Raw genomic sequence first — 27416 nt, 5'->3', positions numbered from 1 at the left:
CATCCTGGTGGCTTTGCTCTGTGTGTTTTACAGCGCTCTCCTTCTGTGTGCATATAAATATCTACATGGCTGGTGTGATGTACCTTAAGAGATGTACTGTGATGAACTGATCCCTCCTGTTATTATAAGATGACTCTCTTTATCCCTGTAATATTTCTGCTCTGAAGCCTGCTTTGCCTGATATTTATACAGCCAGACAGGCGTTCCTTTATTACTGTTAGTCTTGCTTATCTCCCGTTCTTTCCACTTAACCTTTCCCTGTTTTTATATTTAAGGTGAGTTTCCTGCAGGCACTGTATAACTGTGTGTTGCCTTTCTATCCAAACAATCCTTGTCTTTTAAGTGCAGTGTTTAGACCTTCCACTTGTTTTTGAGAAGGTTTAAGTTTGTGTGGTTTACCCTGTCTGTTATTTTCCCTCCTTCTGTTTGCCCCTTCTCAGTCTTCCGTTATTTCACCAGATGCCTCCCATCATTAGGACCCACAGCCATGAACCTTCCTCTGCTCGTCTTCTATTCGTCACCTTGAGGTTTACAGCACACATCTGTGACTTACTCTGACCTACTCCCAAATCACACCACCTCTTCCCTTATGATGTAAGAAAGCAACCCACCCCATTTCCCCATCTTTCATCTCGTGTGTCACACCCCTACATGTTATAAAGTGCACACTGCCTTACAGTCAAGTGTTATCGAAGATGGCTTCTAAGTAAGGAGGAGCACTGGATTGCCTCGTGCACTCAGAACAGACAGAGAATCCCACTCGCATTAGTTTCCCCTCCGCCTCAGGACTCCCTTTCCCAGTGAAAAGTTCCCGTGACACAGGCTTGCTGGCCATGCCTCACTCCACTTTTGAGAATCTAAGAAAGTATTGCACCTTCGTCTTTTCAAGACTGGGGGTTGTAGGCAAAGGTTCCTGAAAGACCTCACCTTACCCTGAGCCTCTGCAAGCCTGAGTTACTGGTTAGAGCGTCAGTAACTGAAGAGGTTCAAAGGTTAAAGATCCGGAATTACAACTTACCTCAGACTCCCTTTCCCGATTCCATGTGAGACCTGACAGCCTGTGAGTAGCAGGTGAAGCCTTTTGGACTGCATCAACAAGTCACCAGCTTTCACCAGCCCCAGACTAAGACAGAATGGCACAGAGACCTCTCCGCCTTGCTGCAACCCAGTCACAAGATGTTCCACCAGTGCATTGGAAAAGTGTCTGGACTATAAAAATTCAGTCACGTGGAAACATGGATTTGGGGTGACCTGAGTCTGTTTTCCAAGGACAGGGACATGCTCTTTCTTGGCTCTCTATTACCCACTGAGGTAAGAGTTGTGCTTGTTTTCAATTAGTTTTCTTTTCTCTGTTCTTGCACCCTTATGTACTGTATACGAGCTTTGCCTGCACATCTGCCTGTGCACCACGTGCACACCTGGTGCCTTGAGCAGGCCAGAGGATGGCATAAGATCACCTGGGACAGGAATTATGTGGCTGTGGGAACCCAGCTTAGGTCCCCTGCAAGAGACGCCAGTGCTCTTAACTACGGAGCTGTTGCTGCAATCCTGAGGGTTGTGTTTTACGTTGACAGTGTCTAGTGTTCACCTGCAGTGGTGTGAGTTTCTCTTCTCCGTGCTTTAAAGGGGGAATGTCTCTATTTTCTGCCATTGCTCTGGTTCCTCGGTATACAGTGTCTTTCCTCCTTTTAAGATTGTCCAAGCCAGAGAGATGGCTCAGTGGCCACAGCACTTGCCTCACAAGTATGAGGTCCTGAGTCTGAATCCCAAGAACTAATGTAAAAGTAGAAGAAACAGTGTATGCAATCCCAGTGTTCCTGACACGGGATGGCCAGGCAACTAGACATGCACACACAACAGTGGACAAGAGACCCTATCTCAAACAAGAGGGAAGGCAAGAACTGACACCCAAGAATGTCCTCTGACCTCCACATGTGTACCACAGTACAACTACACACACTCATACACACACACCACACACACCACACACACACACACACCACACACACATACACACACACCACACACACCACACACACACACATACACACACACATACACACACACCACACACACCACACACACACACACCACACACACATACACACACACATACATACACCACACACACACACATACACACACATACATACACACACACCACACACACACACACACACACACACACACACACACACACATTTTCTTTTTTTCCTTTCTCTTGATTTTTGGTTTGGTTTTGTTTGGTTTTCGGTGTTGGAGGTGAGACAAAAGGCTGTCCTAGAACCTATCATGGACCAAGCTGGCCTCGAATTCACTGAGGTCTGCCTACTTCTAACTCCTGAATGCTAAAACATAAACATTTTTTAATAAAAAAAGATTGCTGTGGTCCTGCTGCAGCCGAGAGCCATGTCATCGTGTGCATGGCCTGTGTTACCACCAAAGGCCATGTAGCTGTCCTTAGTCTGTGCCTGAAGCCATGTAGATGTCCATGAGTCATGCTGCCACCAGGCCATGTTGAGGTCTGAAGCCCATGCCACCAACAGAGCCCATGTGTATGTCCATGGTCTGAGCTATCTCCTGAAGCCATGCTGACATCCATGGGCCGGACTGCCCCTAGGGACTGAGCTGATGCCTTTGATCTGTGCTGCCACCGAAGGCCACAATGGTGTCTGTGGCCTATGCTGTGACCAAGGGCCATGTTAATGTCCACGGTCTGTACTGCCCCCAGACTAGGCTGAGGCCCGTGGCACACACTGTCAAGGGAGCAATGTTGGCAGTACGGATGACTGCAGACTCGCAGTGGATAAGAAGTCACAGGAGGCTTCTGTGACAGCACTTACCCCGACCACCTCCCCTAAGTAGCAGTGCAGATGGGAAGCCATGGAGGAGAACTCTTAAAGAGTCTTGGGAAGGATGATGAGTGTAGTTCCCCACAAATGGTGCTTCTGGCTGGGGAGCAGGTGGGGAAGGGCTCAGTTGTCTTTAAGGGGCTGGCCACTGGGCATTGACCATGCTCCGGGCAATACATGGGCGACACAAACTGGACTTGTTTTGTTTGCTTGTTTTTGCTTGTTTGCTTTTCCTTTCTCTTTTTCGGGGGAGAAAAAAGAGTGGGGAGCAGACCTAGGAGGACTGGGAAGTGAGTGCAATGGGGTATATTAATCATTAAAAATATTATGTTGGAAAATAAAAAGAATCTCTTAGCTAAGTGTGGTGAGGCATATCTGCAACCCCAGTACTCGGGGCTGAGTATAGGGCCCAGTACTCAGAAGCTGAGGCAGAAGGATCTCCAGTTCAAGGCCAACCTGGGCTATCGCACAAAATGCCCTGTCTCACTTTGTACATTTAGCCCTGTTTTTTAATACTATTTTTCTCTGAGAGCATTCATTTCATGTGTGTCAGGATCCTGGTTGTCCCAGGGCCCACTGATATCTGTGTGCTTACTCTAGGCTCTCTTACTTCCTCAGGTCTGTGAACATCTGTCTGTATTTCTAACCTAGTAATCTCATGCTACATATTTCTTGTTTATAATGTTTTGTTTGTTTGTTTATTATGAACCATGGCACATGTGGAGGTCAGAGGACAAACTGCAGGCGTTGTCCATCATGTGGGACCCACAGATCAAACCCAGGTTGATAAGCACCTTTCCCCACGAAGCCATCCTGTTGGTCCTGCTGTTGCCATCCACATCTCTTCCTTTACCCTGCCGTACCTTTCTCCTCTGGCACAGTGGGGTATGTTACCATGGGTTTACTGACTGTGTGCTACCCCTCCTCTGTGCTGCTTCTTCAGCTTCCCTCTGGTTTGGGACTCATGTTTTCCTACTTCGAGCACTCTGGAATCCTTATTTGGATGCTGGACAGAGTGAATGTTACTTTATGGATGTTTCCATTTCAGTGTTCCTATAGAGATCTCTGTAGTTTCTTCTAGAACATAGTTAAATACTCGGAGACAGCAGGCTTGCAACAGTAACAGTTCTCTAGTCCACCACTCCCCAAAGCCTGGTCAGAATCTGCCTCCCATTCCCACCTCAGCCACTCAGGGACATCACAGGACCATAGTTTTGCCAACCTGGAAACTCCCCAAGCCAAAACCATTTGAGCCAAAAACAAATTGAGCACTTGTCTTATTTTGATACATTTATGGGCATTACCTCTGTTCCATGTCTGAAAACCAATGCATTGAACATTTTGCCTGATTTCTTATTGTTTGAGACCTGGTCTCTATCCCTCCTCATGAACTAAGAGCACTGAGCTCCACAAGATACTTAGAAATTCGAGATGGCTCGGCAGATAAAGATGCTTGCTGCCAAGTCTGAAGACCAAAGTTTGATTCCCAGAACCCACATAGTGGAAGGAAAGAACTGACTCCCATAATTGTCCCCGACCCCAACGTGAGCAACAGAACGTGAGTATGCAAACACACACAACACACACAAACTCACGCAAACTCACGCAAACACATACAAATTCACGCAAACACACACAAACACACGCACTCTCGCTAAATGACATTTCAAAAAAGTTTTGAGGTACTTGGAAGCTGTTGCCAACTATCATCAGCTCTCCCTGTTGCTTGGTGAGTCACTGCTCGTTACCGACATAAGCCCGCTGTGATCAGAAATCCTTCGGTTTATGCCGACCTCCAGGAAGCAGAATTGAAGCCGAGAAGCACATGAACCCTGCACTGCTCACATACAGTTCTCCATGAGCGTCAGTCAAAGGAGTCCACGAGGTCGCTCTGGTCTACTTTTGCTGTGTTGTCCAGTTCCTACAACTGACCGTTTGAAGAAGGGTGTTGGGTCTCCAGCTGTGACTGTGGATTTGCTGACTCTCCTTCTGTGAAAACTGTTCTCAAGTACTCGGATGTCCTGCTGGCCGGTGAGCACACACCGGCTGCTTCCTTCTTGATGAATCTACTCCCCCACACACACCATTCACCTGCTTGTCTCCTCCTGGCCAGCCTCCCCGACCCTTCACGCTCACTGTCCGGGTGGCGGATTTTTATTCTGCCTGTTTACCTTTGCCCTTGTTGTTTTCTTTCCTGACAAAACCATTCCAATTCTTAACAGCACGCCGTTTGCTCTTTTATAAACATGTTTTTAAAAGATTTTTAAAAGCATTTGTGGGTGTTTTGCCTACATGCGTGTTTATACAACACAGAGGCCAGAAGAGCATGTCAGACTAGAGCTGGAGTTACAGGCAGATGTGGGCTGCCATGTGGGTGCTGGGAATTAAACCCAGATCCTCTTCAAGAGCAGCCAGTGCTTTTGACCACCGGGTCACACCAGGTCTAACTTTTTAATCCATTCTGACAATCTCTTTCCATTGTCACATTTCCTTCATTTAATGAAGTTGTTGATGGAATCAGATTTTTATTTGCTATTTGCTTTCTTTTTACCTCTCTGTTTAGTCTTCATTCTCCGTTATTGCCTTTTTAAACATTACTGAATAGTTGTGTGATCCCGTTTTACTTGGCTTCTGGCCGTTTAGCTATCTCTTTACATTATGTCTTCGGCGGTTGCTCTGGGGGTTCTGATATGCATCCTTAATGTCTTGCTGCCGTCTTGCAGACGAGCCTGTACCAGCTCCACAGCAGCATGGAGCTATAAATGCACCAAGTCCACAGCTCACCCCGTAGCATCACGGACTGCATTAGGTGTGTCATAAACCACACAGGGCAGCCTCCTCTGCCTTCAGCATTCCGTTGCTTTTAATTTAAGATGAAAGGGTCTTTCAGACCCGGACATGCATATCCCCGCTCCTCGTAGTCCTTGACGCATCCTAGTTGATGATGAAAACCCTCTGCCAAGCACCATAGTGTGCGCACGTGCCGTGCCACCCGAGGGATCTCTGAGTCTTCATTCTTTTTTTTTTTTTTTTTGGAGCTGGGGACCGAACCCAGGGCCTTGCGCTTGCTAGGCAAGTGCTCTACCACTGAGCTAAATCCCCGACCCCTGAGTCTTCATTCTTGAAGGACACTGATCCACAGCTTTGCTGGTTTGGGGTTCAGACAGCACTTTGGAGGTGCAGTCTTGCAGTCTCTGGTCAGCACTGTTTCTGGTGAGATGAGGAGTCTGAGGATTTCTGGTGAGGATTTCTACCACCACTCTCCTTGCATGAGAGTCATTTTTCTGTGGCTGAGAGAGAGGTTTTCACTTTAACCTCCTGTTCAGGGTTTGCACCACATGCTTTTCTTGTCAGTTGGTAAGTGGACTTGAGGAATTTCCTAATGCTTCACACTTGAGGTATATTTTTTCTTCCCCATCATCTAACACTTCCACCACTCATATAACCAATCTTGCAGCCCTCTCCACAGTCCCCGGGCACCCGCCAGCTCTTCCTGAGCTCCATTTCCCGCTAGTTTCAGGCTGCACAGGTCTCTCTCTCTCTCTCTCTCTCTCTCTCTCTCTCTCTCACACACACACACACACACACACACACACACACACACACCCTCTTGTCATCTCCTCCACTCTGCTGTATAGCCAAGCGGTGCGGCCTTGACTTCAGTCACTGTCTGGGCGCTGGTGCTTGTACTTGCTTCCTTGAAGCTTTGACTTCTCCGCTGACTTCCGTATTTACTCACTGCGCATGTCTGTGATGGCTACATGAAAATACTTGTCCGCTGATTCCAGTATCTGGACCGTCATGGAACTCAGGCTGCTTCTCTGCTGCTTCTGGCTTTGCCTAATCGTTTCGGGTAGAATATTAGGCTATTACAAAATATCTGTCGTAGTAATTCGGGATTCTGTTGTGCTCCTTTGAAGAGCATTAATTTTAGAAAGAAAATTCACCTTCAGACTCCACCGGCCCGGCCCTGCCCTACAGTGTCAGACGCTCTTCCTCAGCTTCTTCACGGTAACTGGGCTGAGCAGCAGCGGCCCCACGTGCGGCTAAGGGGCCATCAGATCACATCAAATGTGCAGCTCTAGCCCTCTGCCTCCTTTCTAGAATCGCTGTCCTCCCTTTGGGGACATTTGCTGTGGTTGTCCCCCACTCTGTCCTCTGATCTTCAAGGCAGCAACACCGCAGTCTTTGCACTGGGCCTGCACACAGGTGAAAGCACACTCACCAGCACGGGAGACCGAGGTCATCTTCCCTCTACTTTCTGCCTGTCTTTTGTGACCTTACAGTACTTTCAGGGGACATCACTGTGGCAGAGTAGACAGTTGCTAGCAATGAGAGGGACGGTCCAGCTGGCCTCCTGATTCACTACCCAAAGCCATGCTGAACTGCCAGTTTTAAGCTTCCATTTTCCAACAGTGGGGAGTGCTGGGGTTCGGTCAACACCTCCTCACTCATCTCACTGGCCCTCACACCTGATCCACACACAGACACACCAGGATCGATTACTTAAGCAAACATCTTCTCCTGCCCGAAATTATTTAGGACAGTAGGGAATGGGTATTTTTCTCTGGGTGCACCATTACACTTCAGACTGCATGAAGGCACATCGGAATGCACAAACCATCATCTCCCACTGCGGGCACAAGAGTGGGACTGGACTGCAGTGGGTTCTCCCTCCTCTGCTGCATAGATGGGGACACTGAGGCACGTCCTCTCCTTATTCTTGTACAGCATGGGAAGGCTGCAGGGCTCTAGCTTACTTGAGCCATCTCACTTGAGTTCCTAAAGGTAGGGTACCCAGCTGCTGGTATCAGGCTCTCACATTTGCTTGTTCAGCAGGAGCAAGAGAAGTGGCTTCTTACACCACCTCCTCCCACTTCCCAAAATATTCTTGATACTACAAGATGGAAGGTCTCACAGAGTAAGAACTGAGGGGAAACTGGAGCGAGCCTGCAAGCAAACGATCCTCTACTACAGAGAACGCTAACCGCATCCTCTGTCTGCTCAACACCGCCAGAACAGAGGGCGGCGTTTTAAATGTCAACAGAAGATACAAAAGGCCAAAGAAGAGAGAAACAAATGGATTAAGACCCGGGCATCAAGAGGTGCGCCGGGTATGGGGAGATCACCAGGGACACCTGCTTCAGAGTGGCCTGTAGGTCACAGCAGGTGACAGTCAGAGGGCTAACTGGTCCCCTTTCCTAAAGCCCTGCATCCTGAGCCTTCCTCTGAAGCAGAAAACCCATTACCTTGCTTCCCACCTCTCAGTGGCAATGGGGGCCTCAGCAGGTATGCATTGATGCCTTTGAGGACTTCTCTAGAATCAACCAGGTCTTAACAGAACCTATGTGGGGGAAACACCCTCCCCCTTGCCAGACACCAAAAAAGGTCAGGAGATAAAGGATGAAGTTGATGCTGACTGCACACAATTGTAAATGTGTTAAAAATTGCAGAATTACACACACACACACACACACACACACACACACACACACATTTAAGGATGGTTGGGGGAAAGTGAGTGTGGAAGTCCTCATTTGTAATCCAGGCAGTAAGGGGCTGAGAATTAAGACATTCAAAGCAGACCAGTCTATACAGGAAGATAAGATATCAAACAAGAAGGCTATAATAGGAAGTATTTTATTGTCCTGCAACTAAAAACTGTGGAATGCAAGTGTGGTGTGTGCCTTTACCTCACGGCCTGTGACCCACAGCAAGCAGAGCAGTGTTGAGCTGAAGCCATTCCATCTCCCCAGCTGAGAACTCTCAGAGGTTCTCCTCAGAGGAGAAAGCCTTGTCAGATGCCTTGACCCCCGTCCCTCATCCCCACCAACCCCCACTCCCATGACCAACTTCCACAGCAGGCCACCTTCTCCAGTCCTCCCGCTCTTCCCAATCCCAATCCCTTCCTTGCTTCAGTGAGACATTTGTCCCTCCAAAAAGTCCTCCTGATCCCCCACACACCCGGTGAAGACCCAGCAGATGTTTCCCTGGCCCTGCGCCCCGCCCCTCCCAGGCTGAGTTGAGGGCCCGCATGTCCTGCACTGTCCCCTGCACTCTTCTCCACTGTGTCACCTAAATGTGTCTCATTATGACCCTCATGGTGCTCCACAGACTGCGATTTAGACTCCCATGCTCCCACTTCCACTGGGTGCCGCCCAGCCAATGGAGTCCTCGTGGTCCCTCTCACCCTCTGACATGGCTGTGATGGGCCACTTTATAGATGTTGAGGCAGAGGCTCCACGTGGGAGGCGCCTGTCTATACAGTACAATGAGCCGGGGTATGTGGGCCAAGTTTCTCACCTGGGAGGCCTCCACCTCATCCATAGCCGGGGAGCTGGGGGAGCTGGGGGAGCTGGAAGGAGACAGAGGGTGGCACTGGGTCTGACCCTCGCACTTAAATGCAGGCAAGAGCTGTGTGCCTGCCAATGGTCTCCATTCCGCGCACGGCTATGGCTGCTGTTCATCCCGGGATCCCACTGAATGTAGAATTGCCGTCCCTGCTTCCACTGCTTAACGGCTTCCAGTGTTCATAAAACCCCATTTTCAAAGGTGTTGTTCCCCATCAATCCCAGAATCAGAGAGCGCGGATGTGGCGGGGGCCCTGAACTTGACCATTTTCCCCTGGCGCCAACAGCTACACGCACACAGCAAGAAGATAGAATGGGCTGATTTGGCATGGTGGGAAGGAGTAAATTGCTTGAGTCTGCGAAATACATTACCTCAATCTCACAAATGGTTTCTGAAAATCATTAGGCTGCAGAGCCGTCCTCTGCAAACCCTGCTTCTGCAGCCTTTCGCAACTGCTCAGTGCCACCCAGTCACTGCCACAGGCACCGCTGTATGACTCCCAGCCTAGGCCCTCAGGAAAGGCAAGCAGGATGTCCACGGGCTCGTCATAGCAGCAAGTCAGACAAGAGAGCTGCAGAGACTTGAAGAGCAGCTCTCTTCCTACCTGGAACCCCCACCACCCACATGTGCTGTACACCCCAATCCACACACATGTGGTAATCCACATGCCACTATCCACACACGCAGTCCATGCACTTGACCCTTCCATGTACCGTGGTCATGCACTTCTCCACAGTTGTGGTTGCTACTCTAAACACTCTCTGAAGGCTCTTGGCTAGGTAGGGTTAGGCCCCTCATCCATCCTTAGAAGCAGTCTCTAAAGGGACAGTTGAGAGCTAGCTGAGTGCCTTCCAGCTCACCCAACACACAGCAGAACCAAGCTCATGCCTGGATGGGGTTCCTTCAGGAGGAACACGTACTGGACCCTTACAGATGGTTCCACGTACACATCAGCTGGAGTTCACAGGATGTGAAAGAGCACTGGATTCATCTGGATATGTATGTGGCTTCTGTGAACACACATTTATTTCCCATTAAAAGCTCGGCAAGTGACCCAGAGTGTGGTGGTGGGCAGGTGGCGTGTCCAGGGCATCTATGTCCACGGGTTGCGCAGTCTCGCAGCCTGCAGCTGTCTGAGCAGCAGGACCAGAGTGAAATGGGTAGAGCCCTGAGCTAGGGCAGTGTGAGGTGTCACAGTGAAGGTGAGCAGCCCCTGCAGAGTGGTGTGAAGGCCCCTGTGCCAACTGCAGACGCCCGCTGTCATTTGCTCTTAGCCAAAGCTGTCAGGTATGGTACATGACTTCTAGATTTTTAATTTGTGTTTATTTTGCATGTATGTATGTGTACACATATGGACATACCACAGCACAGGTGTCAGAGGACAACTTGCAGGAACCAGTTCTCTCCACTATGTGTGTTCGAGGGGCGGAGTTCTGTTTGTTGAGCTTCGAGGCAAACATCCTTCCGTGCAGTGCTACCGGAAAAGACCCTGTTAAACACTCTGGCTGCTGGGTGGATTTTAAGCTGCTGCTTTGAGTAAGTCACTAGCAGCACTGATACTTACCAGTTGCAGTAACTAATGAATCAGTACAGATTCTGGTCTGATGATGTATGAGCTGTGCCTGTCACTTCTAAAGATCCTTAGGACCCCAGGACTGAGGGCTCACAGTGCCCATCGGGTCTCTTCCCGGTTCTGAGGGCCTTACAACTGCCCTGTTCCCTTCCCTAGGGATGAAGGCAGGTACGAGACCTTATTAGTTAACAGAAGGCTTCAGCTGTGCTGGGAACCTTCCTATCAATTTCCCTAGATGGCCAACTTAAACCCCTTCCCTTACCTCCACCCCATCCAGGCCACCCCAGTGCCCACAGAGGGCCTGACCCAGGACCACGGAGTCATGAAGCCAAGCAGCAGCAACCTTCTACAGGGTAAGGTGGCTTTGCCAGAACGCTGATACTCAGTTAAGCCTTCAACTTGCCTCCCCCTTGGAACCTTACCCTCTCTCAAAATAAAAACTTTTTTTAAAAGATAAATATAAAAGTCTGGGGACATACAATTTGGTTTGCTTGTAGCACGCACAAGATTCTAGGTTCAATACTTAGTATGGTGTGTGTGTGTGCCCGTGCCTGTGTGCACACACGCACACGCACACATGCTGACTTGTGTAGAATCAACCCTCATGAAGCCACTGTGCATACATTACAGACAAAATAACAAAGCTGGGCCCCTGAAGCAGACTCTCACCTGAGACAGACTCTCACCTGAGACAGACTCTCTCTCTCACCTGAGGCAGACTCTCATCTGAGACAGACTCTCTCTCAGCTGAGGCAGACTCTCATCTGAGGCAGACTCTCTCACACCTGTGGTAGATTCACACCTGAGGCAGACTCTCTCTCACCTAAGGCAAACTCTCTCTCACCTGAAGCAGACTCTCACCTGAGACAGACTCTCTCACCTGAGGCAGACTCTTACCTGAGACAGACTCTCTCTCACCTGAGGCAGACTCTTACCTGAGACAGACTCTCTCTCACCTGAGGCAGACTCTCACCTGAGACAGACTCTCTCTCACCTGAGGCAAACTCTCTCTCAGCTGAGGCAGACTCTCATCTGAGACAGACTCCTCTCACCTGACACAGACTCCTCTCACCTAAGGCAGACTCTCATCTGAGGCAGACTTCTCTCACCTGAGGCAGACTCCTCTCACCTGAGGCAGACTCTCATCTGAGGCAGACTTCTCTCACCTGAGGCAGACTCTGTCTCATCTGAGGCAGACTCTCTCTCACCTGAGGCAGACTCTCTCTCACCTGAGGCAGACGCTTTCTTACCTTTGGCACCTTGAAGGAGTCCCGCAAATACACATGCAGATCTGGCATTGAAGACAGTCTAAGTTGCTGTATTCTGTGCCTATCCACATGACTTTTAATGGCAAACAGTAATAAAGTGTAACCGAATCCTCTAATCCTAAATGTGTCAGACTTTGCTGCAGAGAAATGCATCGATAATAGACTCCAAAGTTCCGTAGGAGGAATTGTAGGGCAGAACTTGGAGATGGCTAGAAGACATGAACAGACCCTGGCGGGACACAGGAGGACAGCAAAGAGGACACTTAGGCTTTACTCTTTGGGATCCTCAGGGTCTGACCCCTGCCCTGACCCCTTGACCCAAGAAGCCTGGGTAAATGACTGCATCTCTGAATCTCCACTCCCACAGCTAAGGTTATCTGTTCCCAGAGCCATGGAGGTCCTTGACCACATTAAAGCAGTGACAGCAAAGGCAACACAGAAGCCACAATTAGTTCTTGGCTCTTTCCCAGCTTTCCTCCGGCTGCCAAAATCTGTGTTGGTATTCACAGGGCTGTGGCCCGAAAGCATGCCAGGAAGGGGGAGATGAGGTGGTTTTGCTTCCTTTAAAGATGACCCTCCAGTGAGGCCACCAACAAGCAAGTGGGAGTGGAGACACCAAAGCCCAACACAAGGCTAGTGTAGGCTCTCTTGCTAGGTGTGGTAGACTGCAAGAAAAGTGGCTACTCCCTGTCCTTCCCTGGGGCAGCTCTCCTGAAGAGCTGTCACAGGCACATCCCCAAGCCTACCAGAAGGGAACCCACCACTTACAAGGGACCAGCACTGCCACTATCCACTGTGAGACCCCTGAGGCTCTCTTCCCTCGTGTCCAAAATTTAGTAAGACACACTATGGCATGCCTCTCGGGCAACCCCAGCTGGAAGTGGAGGCAAGGTGTCTTCTTCCTGGAACAACACCCTTGTGGTGCCCAGAGGACAGAAGGAGCCATGGACAGGCAGGCCCAGGCTTCGTTCTGGGAGTTCCTGAGACTCAGGACAGGAGAGGTTGCACTGTGGCTGAGGTGGCCGGCCAGAGGATGAGCTTGTGCACAAAGAGTGGTTGTTATTACTCACGCAACATTCAGTCAGCAAATATTCCTCACGCCTTCCAAAGACGCTCACTTCACATCAGCCTGCAGCACTCCCAATTAATGAGAGAACAAATTAAACTGTCATTACTTTGGTTTAATTCTGTAATTAAAGAACTTCAAGAGGCGACAGGCTCTAAATAATGCATGCTTTTGTCAGAGGAATGTGGAGTTCTGGGCAAGGGAAAATAAATAAATAAAGGGGGAAGCTTTGGGGGAGAGGAGATGAGGTGCAGCAATGATGTTTATCCCTAAACATTGGAGGGAGGGACAACCTGGCGACAGCTGAAGGACTCCATTTGTTTTGAATTAAGGCTTCAGCTACGGGAAAGCAGGGAGCCTGCAGCCCCCACCCCACTCCACACCACCCCTCGAATTTGCCGAAAACAGGAATGGCGTCCTGAGTAATTCAATCGGTGGCTTTTCCAGTTGACAAGGCAAAGCGCAGCAGTCATTCTGACATCTGCTGCTTGTGACTCTCCTTTTTATGTCAGTTCAGGGGAAAGAGAAATAAAGAAAAGGAACACATGTGGCACGTAAATTTTTTTTAATGTGTGTCCTTCCTCCAGCAGACCACACAGCTGCCACATGCTACAAACCTAATGAGGTTGCTGCGTGCAGCTGGGGACGATTGCAGGGCTGGGGCTAGGGCTGGGGCTAGGGCTGGGGCTGGGGCTGGGGCTGGGGCTGGGGCTGGGGCTGGGGCTATGCTGCACAGGATTCAGACCCAGCTTGGAGGACCCTGCCCCACGCAAGAAGATGTTCCACTAAGCAGACCCAGCCCCCACCTTGGTGGGACCAGGACTCAAGGAGAGCTGCAGGGGCATGCCTGCACCCTGGTACACAGTGCAGGAGGCCTGAATTAGGAGGCAGCACCCGGGCCTGCAACTCCAAATTAAATAACTTACGGGATGTTTTCCTCTTGTCAAGCACTAATGTTTTCATAAATCCCATATTCAGTATAATTGCTCAGTCCTGATTCTCTGAATCGCAGAGAAATGGTATTCAGACAGCCTCCGTTTATGTTTCTATTAGCCACAGAACCCAAAGGATGAAACATTATTAAATGGGACTTTTCCCCTGTACTATCTCAAAGTTCCAAGAACAGCTTGGAGGTTTCCCTGAAAAGGCTGGCGATGTACTTAGTACACAGAATAGCGGCTGCTTTACAAACTGCACACTTTTATTTGATTACTGCCCCTGCCACATCCGGCCAGCCATGGGATTAAGAAGCAAAAGAAATTACACTGCCGGGAAAGGTTCTGAGCAACAGGTAGCAGGCAGGGATTGATCTGGCCTCAAGACCACAGGTCAGGGCAGCAGAGGTGGGCCATCTATGCAAGCTGCCCAGCACATGAAGCTAGAGGGTCATAAACTCAAAAATGCTTACTGAAAACTGGCTGTCTGGCTGAGTGAATGAAGCATTTGACTCCTGGTCCATGTAGAGGCACTGTGAGGAGCTCACTGGCCCCTGGCAGAGCGCATCCTGACTCAAGGGCCATTTGTCAAGGGGGAGTTCAGGCTGCACAACAAAGGAATTTCCTCATCTTAGCCCTGAACAAGCAACAGGAAGTCAAAAGGCAGCAGTGTTGGGGTTGGGGATTTAGCTCAGTGGTAGAGCGCTTGCCTAGGAAGCGCAAGGCCCTGGGTTCAGTCCCCAGCTCCGAAAAAAAAAAAAAAAAAAGGCAGCAGTGTTGACTGGACATACTCTGCCATTTTATAAAGCAAGGGGCCACCTGCACTTGCTCCCAGAGCAGAGAGGCTTCTTGGCTATAAACAAGGAAATAAGGTGTCCATGCAGGACCCTTGTGAGGACTGTGGGTCAGGACCTCCACACAGTAAGCAGGCAGTATAGGAACATGGATACTGGGAGTCTGCACCTCCACCAGAGACTTCCTCCTACCCACCTCACCACTTTTGGCAAGGATAGGCTCAGAATCAACAGCCAGTGATGGAGTTAGATATGATAGCTTCAGTACCTTTGGTGCAGGCTAGGAAGGAAAACCTGTGTGCACAACCTTCTTCAGAGAACCTCAGCCTTCCCTACCTCATACCCTACTTTCAACCCTTGCAGAAAGGTTCGGCCTAGACACTTCCCGGTAAGGACAAACTGCTTCTGTGAGGAAATGTCTAGCTGCTGAGAATCTACACGGAGAAATCAGACAGTGCAAATAAACAAGCTGAGACGCACATCAAGGCCTTAGGAGGACAAAGCATGCCCTGAACCAGAAGAGAGGGAGAAAGACAGTCAAGGTAAAGCTAACGGAATGGAGACTAAAGGGCAACATAAAGACTCTATGAAACTCAGAATTGGTTCTTTGACAAGATAGACAAGATTGACAAACCCTTAGGCAAAACAAAAAGGGGGGAGCCAGACTAAAACTAATAAATTAGAGGTGAAAGGGGGCACTAAGGAAGTAGAGAGGTTCTTTAGGGAATACTTTAATAATATATACTCCAAAAAGGTGGCAATCCTAAAAGAATTAATACATTCCTGCCGTATATGACCTACCAAAATCAAATCAATACAAACAACTTAACGGTCTATAAAAGGCAGCAAACTGAAACAGCAAAAAAGTCTTTAAAAAAGGCCAGAACAAGAAAGATTCCCTGCTGAACTCTACCCCACCATGAACCATCCCATAAAAAACAGAAAGGAAAGAACACAAACACATGCCTATGTGATGTGAATATTAATTACCCAGAACCAAAACCTGATAAAGTCACATCAGAAAAAGAAAACTACAGATCAATATCCCTAATGTCCATAAACGCCACAGTTCTTAATACCGTATTTGAAGACCCAGCTCAGCAGACATTTTGAAAAGTTCTACAGTATGATCCAGTCGGTTCCACTTCAGGGCGACAAGGATGGCCCAGCACATACAAACTAACAGCTGCAATACAGAAGTAGAGACTCGGCCAGAAATCACAGGCTCATCTTAGCAGATGCAGAAAGGCATGGCTTCTTCATGGTCCTCTGTGACAAAGAAGCTATGAAGTTGAGGGACACACCTCATCACAACTAAATGCCTCAAACCTAAAGCCAGCAAAATCATACACAATAATTAGTGGTTTTCTACACTTCAACAAGGATGCTGAAAAGAAACTAGTAAGTACATTTTAAAAACTGCTCAACATCCATATCCGTGAGGAAAAATTAAAACAACTCTCAGATTCCCTCTCACTCTGTAAGAATGGCCAAAATTGAGCAAACAGACAAATGCTGGCAAAAAGGGGGGGGGGGGGCCTCACCACTGCTACTGAGTGTGTACACAGGTAGGTCCTCTGTGCAGTCAGTGTGGAGGCTACACAAACGCCTAGGAATAGAACAGTCTGACCCAGCCATACCATACAGAATATCAAAGGAATCTGTGTCAGGATACCACAGAGCTGCCTGCAGACCCATGTTCATGGCAGAACTGTTCACAATAGCCAAGACAGGAAACCAGAATCCATGTCCTCAACAGGTAAATGGATAAAGAAACATTAGAGGGCTCTGGAAATGCTCAGCTAGTAAACCAGCTGTTTAGATCCCCAAACCCACATATAGTAGCAAGTTTCTACAAGCCCAGCTCTCCAACAGTGGAACAGCAGGTAGAGAGAGAAGAATCCCAGGAGTTTGTGAGCCAAATAGACTGGTGTACAGAAGAGAGCGAGACTGTGTGTCAAACAAGATGGAAGGCAAGGGCTCACACCTGAGGTTGTCCTCTGACCCCACAAATCTGTGCATATGCACATGTATGTACATATACTAAACACACACACAAACGTTTTTTAAAAAGGTATGTGTGTACGCATTCTCACACATAATCAAGTTTTATTCCACTGTAAAGAAGGATGAAATAGCCAGGGATAGTGGTGCAGGCCTTCGATCCTAGTGCTCAGGAGGCAGAGGCAAGGAGATCTCTGAGCTGGAGACCAGCCTTATCTACATAGTGAATTCTAGGACAGCCAGGAGGAAAATGAAGTTATGTCACTTACAGGAAAATGGACGGAACTGGGGCTCATCACATTAAACTAAGGTAGCCAGAATCAGAAAACAGACAGTTTTTACATGTTTTCTCACAAATAAAATCTAGGTTAAACAGGAAGGAAAGGGAGTAGTATGTGGGGGTGAATCTGAGAGGACAGAGGATGGCAGGTACAGGAGCAAGAGCACACATGGTGCATGTCTTCTCTCAGGGAAAACTACCTTCTGCTGTGGGGTGGGGGGGTGGTTTTTGCTTTGTTTGCGGTTTTGTTGAGAGATCCACCTGCTTCTGTTTCCTGACTGCTAGGATTAAAAGAGCACACCACTATAACTCACTTAAAGTTTGTGTGTGTGTGTGTGTGTGTGTGTGTGTGTGTACGCGCGCGCGTGCGCCCACTCGAGTGTGTATGTGTGTGCATGTTATGTGCATGTGTGCCCCTGTGTGTGTGTGTGTGTGTGTATGTGTGACAGAGACAGAGACAAGGGGAAGGTAAATGAGGGAGGGATCAGATAAGAGCTGTATGCAATGACACACATAAAATATAATTACATCCATTCTTTTATTCATTAACCAGCGTTTACCTTTTACGCTCACCCCTCTCATTGGTTCCCCCTCCCACTTAGGTTGACAGGCCTATCAAGCCTCCAAAGAGCACCTGGCCACCCCATCCAGATGTGCCTGTGCCTCCACTCTGCCACTACAGTTCCTAGGGAAAGGGCCCCCACCCCCACCTTAGAACATAGAGACTCTGCTAACTAACTAACTAACTAACTAACTAACTAACTAACTAACTAACTAACAAGTGAGAAGACTGCTGAACAGAGTGCCTCCCTCCTATGTGCCCATCACGGTGAGGCCACAATGTTCTGGAAAGCAGAGTCTTGTCTCTGGCCTGGTTTCAGGACCAAATCAGGCAGGGCTCTGTCTGACCGCCTTGGCTGATTAAAGTGATGAACAGGAAGTGAGCACAGGCTGTTTACTGGCTCCACACTGAGTCCTCTCCAAATGCCAGGGACTCAGTACTTTGACACAATTCAGCAACAGTATCTTTAATCATTTCAGGGTTAATAAACAATGTCAATTATGTTTGTCATCATAGTTATCCTGGGGGGACAATCCCAGTACAGACAATCTCTGGCCAAATGACAGCCTGCTCTGTTTGTCACAGGCCCTTCCAGCTGCCTCACTGATGAATTAATCGAGTTGGGTGTCTCCCTCTGGCCGGTCCGTTCATAAATAATCAGAGATAATATGGATCTCCCAGATAAGCCTGACCTGCAGATTGCTCTCCCTAAAGAAGAAAGGCAATAAAAACTAGGGGCAAGGCTCTTAAGTCCATGCGAAGGTGTGATGCTAGGCTCCCACACACGGGCAGCACTCCTGTCTCTGAGTGGTGTCCCTCTCTCTTGGAGCTCAGTCCATGTCCCCACAGGGCTCACCCTCTGCATCAGGCTAGGCAGCCTCTCCCTGCTCCCACCCTCCAACCTACAGCAGAACAGAAGGCCAGAACAGCCTGGAAAGGCAAGCCTCCTGGGGCCTCAAAGCCAGGTGTCTAGCGCCACCCTGCTGCCCGCAGCCAAAGGGCTGGCTGAGTGCTGCCTGTCTACATTGAATGAGGAGAGGGGTTCGCAGCCAAGGAATCCTGAAGTGCTCCACTGGGCAGAAGCAAAAGTGTCAGGGGAATGCTGCCTACAACTGCCCACAGCATGAAGACGAAAGCAGAGTCCAGGAGGGAAACACTACCTTCTACCCCTAAGCTACTTCAAACAATGGTGTCAGAAAACCTGCCTCAGTTAAACATTCCATCAAAGGGCAGCTTGACATGAGCAGGGCAGGACAGCTTTCCCAAGGAGTCCTGTCTCTAAACCAAGCTGTGGATCTGAGCCCTGGGGCAAGCGTCCCACCTTCCCTCAGCACCTGAACACACTCAGACTACCCCTGTTAACACCAGTGCTTTACCAGACCCCCAGACATTCAGGTCGTTTGTGTTTTCAGAGAGAACACGGACAGACAGCGAAGGAAATCTGCAACTAGTCCCAGAGCTACTGTTAAAGCTGCAGCAATTCAAAGGGTTAGGCTGAGCACCACTCCTCAGAGATCACTGCTAGCTAGCTTCCTTGCCTTGCTGTCACATAAGAAGTGTCCACCCCCACACGGCAACTGGGAGATGCCAACTGTCCTTCTAGAGTTCTGTTGCGAGTGAGAAACCCAGATGACACACTTCTTCCACAGCCCAGCAGTCATTAGGTTTACAAGTTCGCTTTCATGAGACAGGCAAACCTTTATTCTGACAGCTTCCCCCAACGGCTGGCAGGCCTATCTCCCTCCTAAACATTAGGATCGTCTGAGTGGCTACAGTGGTGGAGTATACTGTGCCAGGCTGTCCTTCACAAAATGTCATCACTCATTCCTATTGGCAGCCAGCCACGTGATACACAGGGCTGCGATGGGACCCGTGGATGGACCTGACCAGCCAGGGAAGCCAGGCAGACCCTCCATGTTGGGAGTGTCTGCCTGGGTCAAAGCATGACAGCCATGCCTTATGCATGCTACTTATAACCAGCAACCACCCAAGATGGCGTAGTGCGTACATTCACCAGCAAGTGGAGAAAGGTCAAGAGGAGAAATGCTACCTTCCTAGGACAGTCAGAAAGTGCCCAAGAAACAATCCTGACACTGGCCACTGCTCCATGCCACACTGCTGGGCTATCTCAGAGCAGGGTAACCTGATCATGAGCTGGAAAAGCACAGGCCTCAAGAGAGGTTCTAGAAGTAACTACATTTTGGAAGACTGACTGTTCTGAACTCAAATCTCAGCTCTGCCTATTACCAGCTGTGTGACCCTAAGTCTCATGCTATCCCTTTCTGAGTTTTCCTTTTCTTAGATGTAAGATAGGGAAAATGGGACTTAACGGGGACTTTAGGGGACTTTAAGGGGTGGCTGAGAGGACTTTAGAAAAGGCTAAAGTGATGTAAAACTGGCCTCAGCCTTCTTAGTCACCTATGCTCTAAAACCAGCCTCAGAAGAATGAGTTTAAGATTCAAATCCACATCCCAGCACTCAGGAGACAGAGGCAGGTAGATCTCCAAGTTTGAAGCCTGGTCTATAGAGTCTCGGGGGAATGAAAAAGAATCAGACCCACTTCCAACCCCACCCTCCAGAGCAGACCAGCCAGTTGGAAGATGGTGGGTATGGGTGCTAAGCCTCCAGGCCCTCCCCTCAGCTCCCCATAGCCATGGGGCAGTGCATGGGTTAAGGAGCTGGTGTCTAGCACAGAGGGGTGTTCAATAAAAGCTCATTCAATTCAATTTGACTTAATTAAAAAACCTTACTCATAGCCCTGGAAAGGGCAGGAACACAGAGGGCTAAAACTCCAAGCTAAAATCCATTTGAAGCTATAAATCCTGAGCCCTGCCAATGGGTGCATTTTCTTATTAAGCGACAGTATTACAAAGCTCTTCTGAATTCCTAGCCATGTTTAAGAGCCCTGTCTTCATCGGGCTGAAAGCTGTTGTCAAGTCACAAAGAACTTGAAGGGGATCTAAAGACAACTGATGAAAAGGAACGACAGAAACCGAGTTTACCGAACATATCAAATGATTCCGAGGCCGTGCCTGCCTTTGCAAAGCTCCTGCAAATTACACTTCATTATGAGACTCGGAAATTAGACACCAGTAACCAAATGAGAATGCCAGAACACATAAATATTTACATAATCGTCAGAGTGATATTCGTCTCCTGCACAAATCGACCTACCACTTTGTTTCTTCTTATTAACTCCAGTTTAGAAACGGGACAATCGTGTAAAATGGGGCCCTGGGGATTGCCTCCCCAACTTCAACTGTTTCCTTTCTGCTTTTCAGAAAACAACAGTGTGTCAAGAGAGGACGCAACAGAGAAGCAAGAAGGGAAGGAGGTACCTTCAGCCTCCTGCAGGCCTGGGAGCAGCACTGAGGTGGGAGAGGTGGGAAAGGTGGGGTGTGGAGGTGGGGACAGTGGGGTGTGGTAGGACCAGGGAAGAGAGGAACAATAGAAGCCGTTATGTCCCTGAACAGGACGCCAGATGCCTTTTGCCTTAAATGTATACTACTACTCTCAAAAAATAGGGATTCTGGTCCTCACTTTACAGTGAAGGAACTGAAGGCCACTGGACAAGATGTCACCATGCCCAGGCCACATGACTGGCTAACATCACTTCTCAGGTGCTAAAGCAACTGTAGTAAGGTTTAGCTCTGGAAGGCCACCTGCTATGAAGGAGGCTCCGGAGCAGAGGCTGCATGATGGTAAGAATGGATGTGGTCAGGTACCCCTCCAACTGGCTCAGCCCTGAAGGAAGTCCCTGTGCTGGGCCTATCTCTCCTCTCCTGCCATCCTCTCTAGCCTCAGCCACATTCAACACATAGACATGAGCCCTGGACCTAGCTAAGCCCACCACAATGCACTGGGAGGCCCCAAGTGGTCCAGTCCATGCTTAAAGTACTCCAGAGCCTAATAGGTGAGACTTTGTTGGGTCACATGTGCGGGGGGGGGGGGGGGGGGATTTTTCCAGGGGTGGGATCTCCACCCTCTCAGAGGAGAAAGGGAGGGAAGACAAAGAAGGGATTGTGTACAGGGGGTGACCAGGAGTCGGGGCAGCAATCAGGATGTAAAGTAAATAAATACAATTACTTTTTTTTTTTTTAAAGGCAGGATGGATAGCTTGGCATGAGGTGTAGCACAGGGACAGCAGAAAACAGTGGCATCCACATCAGGCCTCTAGAGGCGCCCAAGGGGGCTTGTTACCTCATCTACCACAGAGGCTAGAAGGAATAGACTTGAGCTCTCTGTTTTGGCCTAGGAGGTCCAGCCAGACACTGTTAGGTACAAAACAAATGCCAAGGAATCCAGTGACATGAGTGGGAAAGCTGTGGAGGTCTTCCCACCAGGGCACTCTGCACACGTGGCTCAGGAGGGCCTTTACAGCCATGCTGCTGCTACATGCTGCCGTCATACAGGAATGGCTGCAAACCCACAGAGACACTCTTAAGATGCCATCAAACCCCATTAGAACACCTGAGCCCAGGTACAGCTATTTAACACAGCAAAATCACCAGGGGATGAGTTTCAGAGAGCACTGCAATGTCAAGAAAGGAAATTGAGCCCTCTCAGGCACCAGAGAACTCCAGACTTGCAGTTTTGGCAAAAAGGCAAGCCAAAGCTGGCAGTCACTGGTTCCACATTCAGCCTCCACTGAGTGTCCTGGACAGGTACCTTTCCTCTCTGAACACCAGACATGCCTTATCCTGGGAGGCCCAGGAAGAGAAACTCAGAGTGAGAATGTCATACACAGGCAGAAAGGGTCCCAAGGACAGTCACAAACTGTAGTGTATGCAGACAAGAAGCATGCCCAGAAGCAGCGCCTCATTTCCATTTTCAAGGGAAGATGGCTGAGGCCCAGAGGGCCCCAGTGCACTTAATGTGCACACAGTCAGTTCACCCTCCAGGCACCTACACCCTACTACATGACTCATAGCACCAGTACCAAACTCTTCCCATCCCTAGGCCTATCTATCACACATACACACACACACACACACACACACACACACACACACACGCACACGCACACACATGCACACACCCTCTGTCCATCTACCCTGCATACTGCATATACTATACTCCATGAATGTATGTCTGAATGCCTCCTTACATGAACCACAAGCCTTCTCCTGTGGACACCAGGCTATCCAGGCTGCTCACTCCAAGCACACAAGAGACTGATTCAATGGTTTCCCAACTGTTATAAGCACAGACATATATGCTATTCTGCAGCACATGGCATCCACTCTGAAGCAAACATGTGATAAGGATAAGAAGCATCTTGAGATCTGTCCTAGGGTACACAGGGTATGCATGAAGACCAAAGTGTGGATACCTCAATCCTACTTAGAAAAAGGAACAAAAGACTCTTAGGAGGTAATGGGAATGAAGGACCTGGGAGAAGGGAGGAGAGGATCAGATATGGGAAGAGACAGGAGAGAAGTCCAGAGGGTCAGGAAAATGAATAGAAATGTGTAGCAATGGAGGGCGGGGAACTGGGGGAACCGCTAGAAAGTCCCAGATGCCAGGGAAGCAAGAGGTTCCCAGGACCCAGTGGGGATGACATTAGCTGAAACACACAACAGAGGGGAGATAGAACCTGTAGAGATCACCTCCAGTAGAAAGGCATGGACTCCAGTTGAGGGATGGGTCCACGCACCCATTTCAAAATTTTTAACACGGAACTGTTCCTGTCTGAAGGAAATGCAGGGACAAAGAGTAGAGCAGAGACTGAAGGAAAGGCCATCCAGAGACCCACCCATCTGCAGACACCAAACCCCGACACTATTGCTGAAACCAAGACGTGCTTACTGAGAGAAGCCTGGCATAGCTGTCTCCGAGAGGCTCAGCTACCTCCTGACTAACACAGATGCAGATGCTCACTGCCAACCATCGGACTGAGCCCGGGGTCCCCAATGGAAGAGTTAGGGGAGGAACTGAAGGAGTTGAAGAGGATTGCAACCCCATAGGAAGAACAACAATATCAATTAACTGGACCCCCAGGGCTCCCAGGGACTAAACCACCAACCAAAGAGTACACATGGAGGGACCCATGGCTCTAGCTGCAGATGTAGCATCAATCGGGCATCAATGGGAGGGTCCTGTGGAGGATCAATGCCCCAGCATCAGGGAACGCTAGACAGGTGAGGTGGGTGTGGGTAGGTGGGGTGGGGGAGCACCCTCTTATAAGCAAGGAGGGAAGACCAGGAAGGGAGACAACATTTGAAATGTAAATAAATAAAATAACCAGTTTAAAGAAAAAGAAGTTCTGTCTTAGGGAGCCCTTCCCTCCCTGAGGTTTCTGCACAGCTCCCAGGTGGGACGTGTGCTGCTCTTGGCATCTCAGGTGCGTGATGAACCCCGTAGGAAGGCCTAAGTGCACCCTCATGCCCAAGTCACACTCTGACAGCAGACAAACTGACCTGGACTCCAGGGCATCTAGGTAGTCGCATCCATACTACCAACCTAGCCCCTCTCCCCACAAACACACAGCCAGGCTCCTGAGATCAGACAGCAGACACGAGGCCCACTTAGGGCTCTATTATCTGAACTATTACCGGCTCTTAGAGACACAGCACAGTCCCTGCACACCTAAATAACAGCCCAAATGGCCCAAATGGTGTCGAACAATGGACACGGGCTCTGCTGCTATAGAAAGGCTCTAGGCAGCTCCCAGAAGACTGGTGTGGCCTGATTGGATGTATTGTTAAGTGGGAAAAAGCAAACTGCAGAAAGAGATCTATAATGTTCTACTTGTTATGAAGAAAGAGAGGAAAATGAGACCAGGCATTTGTGGGGATAGGGTAGAAAAAGCTAGGAGGAAGAAGCCTGGTTATCTCCTGAGCAGGGGCAGAAAAGAGGTGGATGAGAGCAAGAAACTTGGAAGGGTGGGAGGATCCCTCTCTCAACAGAACTTCTTGTACTGGCCTGAGTTTGGAAGGTATCATGGAGGAAGGAAGGAGAGATCCTAAACAACACGAAGAAATAAAAGAGCTGAAGTGTCTTCCCAGTGAACAACAGGACCAGAGTGAAGAGAAAGAGAGAAGGTGGGGAGGGAGGACCCTCTGAAAGTTGAGCTGCATACTCTTACTCGAAAGGCAAAACACATTAGTAGAAATCAGTATGCTGTTTCCTGACCTCCTTCACATGCTGGGATTAAACAACTCTACACATGGCCTAAGAAAATGGGAACTGCAAAAGAAAGCAGGATGTGATTTCTGTGCTGGAATGGAGCTAGAGACATCCGTGTGCAGTGCTGGGTTTCCACATAACACATGTGTGCTTACATGAGCATGTAGGTTGTCCAGATCAAATGTTTGAGAAGTGGTGCAGCCCAGCAGTAATGAGCACCACTAGTACCCAAACCATGGCTTCCAAATACCTTTCTCCACTCAGAGGAACCGGGGCTCCTTGGACATGGCTGGTTGTAGAACTCAGGCAGAGAAAGAGCAAGTGAGCCTGGAACATCACACACACACACACACACACACACACACACACACACACACACAGAGGCACTCAAATGATGGATTCATCTCAACTAGAAAGTGAGCTGGCATGAAGGGGCTTCATTAACCAAAAATGGATACAGTGTATCATTAAGCTAAGAGTACAGGGAGTCCACAGAGATACAAATTAAATAAATAGACTGCTGGGAAAAGAAACTACTCTTTGCAGCCAGCAAGCAATCTGAGAATTAGAAACTGCCTTTTGAAAACCATCATCAGAGGTCTGGTTCCCGTAAGAAGAAAAGCAGCACCAAAGCCAAAAGATGAAAGTTTGGGAAATAGCAGAGCATTTATGTCAACCTAAAGTGTCTCCTATATAATTTTTAATGTAGAAGATGCCATCAATATGTCTGACAGTTACAGCACCCTGACAGGATGTTCTGAACGTACACAACAGGACCCAAAACATTCCTTCCCTAAGTGCACAACTGGAGCCTGATCACAAGGAACACCACAAAACAACAAAGCCACAAGGTACCTGTCGTGTGTCCTCTATATATGTGGATGTCATGAGACACAGACACTATCCATACTAAAGGAGACAGAAGGAGGGAGAACGTAGGACAGCAAGCCCTGAGCTCCCTCTGGCTGATAGGAGGTTCCTGGGTTGGAGGTACAGGGCTCTGTCTAGCATGCAGGGGTGGCCAAGGAGGTCTGAGATCTTAACACTACTTCACTACTATGCTGGCTAGTTTTATGTCAAGTTGACATAAGCTAGAGTCCTCTGAAAGGAGGGAGCCTCAAATGAGAAAATGCCTCCATAAGATTGGGCTGTAGTGTATTTTTCGTAATTAGTGATTGCTGGGGAAAGGCCAGCCCACTGTGAGTGGGGCCCCAAGCTTGTGGTCCTGGGTCCTAAAGAAAGCAGGATGATGGAGCCATGAGGAGCAAGCCAGTGAGAACTCCTCCTCCACGGCCTCTGCATCAGCTCCTGCCTCCAGGTTCCTGGTTTCTGCCTTCACTGCTTTTGATGATGAACTGTTATATGGTACTGTAATTGAAAATAAACCCTTTCCACCCCAAGCTGCCTTTGGTCATGGTGTTTCATCAAAGCAATAGTAACCCTAAATAATACAACTATGTAGCAAGTTTTGAGCCAGCATGAAACCAGGCCTCAAAAAAAGGAGAGGAGAGAGGAGGGGAGGGGAGGGGAGGAGAGGGGACGGGAGGAGACGAGAGGAGAGGAGAGGAGAGGAGAGGAGAGGAGAGGAGAGGAGAGGAGAGGAGAGGAGAGGAGAGGAGAGGAGAGGAAGAAAGGAAATAAAAAGGAAAAGAAAAACATCTTTAAGACAATTGACAAAATTGTCAGGAAGGCATGCACACAGCTGATGAGATGTTATGGCTGAAACCTGTGCTATGGCTGTGGAAGAGACTGGCTTTCTTTCAGAGACCTACACTGGAGTATTTAGAAATAAACAGTCATCAGTGGGACTCTTTAGAGTACAGAAGTGTGTGTGAATCCGTATCAATAATACATGCACCCAGGGGATGAAGTGAGGCTGACACTAGAGAACTTAGCAGAGTGTCTGGGGATGTTCTGCACTATTCCTGTGAGTCTTCTGTAAGTTTGAAAGATGTCAACGTTTTTAACAAGAGGAAGAAAGGACAGAGATGGGTTTGTGCGAGCTAGTAAATTTGCTGGGCTTATTTGTAAGGTCTCCTTCAGCATGTTACACTTTTGAAAGAGTCAGCCATGATGACAGTGAGCTTCCAAAAAGTAATAATGAGAAGAGTAGGCTCTTCAAGGAGGATGATAACTGGGTGGTGCGATTCAATGCAGCCCGGGCTTGTGTGAGCACCTTCTGTTTCCTACACTGTCTCATTCTTTCTCTTCAGACTGTGGCTGTAGCAGACTTCCTAACCCAAGCACGGAGAGAACGAAGCTCCCGGATTTGCCTCAGGTTCCCACTTCAACCACTGTCACGACTTACAATTTTCTGACACTGAACTTGAGATGCTCAGGGTAGCATGTGGATAGCACTCAGAAGCAGCAAGGAGAAGAAAAGCGCTCATCTTTGAGGAGAGACTGCAAAGGAATTTCTGGACAGAAATGCAGTCCCATTTCTCTAGGCCAAATCGCTCTCTAAGCACTGTGTGTGCTTCATGGCATCCTTAAAGTTAACTCAGCTCTTCAGGATTTCTCCCAATACATAAAGAGCCAGAGGTTAATAAATAATCCTTTAACTGCCTTTATCAAATGTATATTACTTTTAATTTGAATTAAGC

General features: G+C 48.8%; 2 protein-coding genes across 26 annotated transcripts in view; one reads left to right on the top strand and one right to left on the bottom strand.

The window, feature by feature from the left end:
- The window catches only part of Wdr25 (WD repeat domain 25), a 132966-nt gene that overhangs the window by 54956 nt on the left and 50594 nt on the right, over positions 1-27416 (bottom strand). The window contains exon 1 of one of the 8 annotated variants that reach the window (XM_087553525.1): positions 12027-12461. Coding sequence (XP_087409651.1) covers positions 12027-12197 — 171 coding nt within the window. The 5' untranslated portion in view covers positions 12198-12461. 8 annotated transcript variants of the gene reach the window in all.
- On the top strand, positions 686-27416 carry LOC148005467 (uncharacterized). 18 transcript variants are annotated; one of them, XR_015623350.1, is made up of 8 exons: positions 686-1311; positions 11054-11129; positions 20967-21058; positions 21210-21386; positions 21484-21598; positions 23383-23825; positions 25523-25664; positions 27027-27416. XR_015623350.1 is itself a non-coding variant. In XM_087555136.1 (4 exons), exons 1-4 carry the CDS (start codon positions 1279-1281, stop codon positions 27129-27131), a joined length of 306 nt encoding a protein of 101 aa, XP_087411262.1. In that variant the 5' UTR covers positions 686-1278; the 3' UTR covers positions 27132-27382. The 18 variants fall into 18 exon arrangements, 1 of the variants encoding a protein (XP_087411262.1); XR_015623359.1 differs by lacking the exons at positions 25523-25664; positions 27027-27416 and adding exons at positions 10570-10739; positions 15203-15381 and having other exon boundaries at positions 23383-23935; XR_015623354.1 differs by lacking the exons at positions 21210-21386; positions 21484-21598 and adding an exon at positions 15203-15381.

This window comes from Rattus norvegicus, chromosome 6, assembly GCF_021556685.1.
Source record: "Rattus norvegicus strain SHRSP/BbbUtx chromosome 6, alternate assembly SHRSP_T2T, whole genome shotgun sequence".
NCBI lineage: Eukaryota > Metazoa > Chordata > Mammalia > Rodentia > Muridae > Rattus > Rattus norvegicus.
The sequence above is the reverse complement of the archived record's forward strand: the minus strand, read 5'-3'. Positions and strand labels throughout refer to the sequence as shown.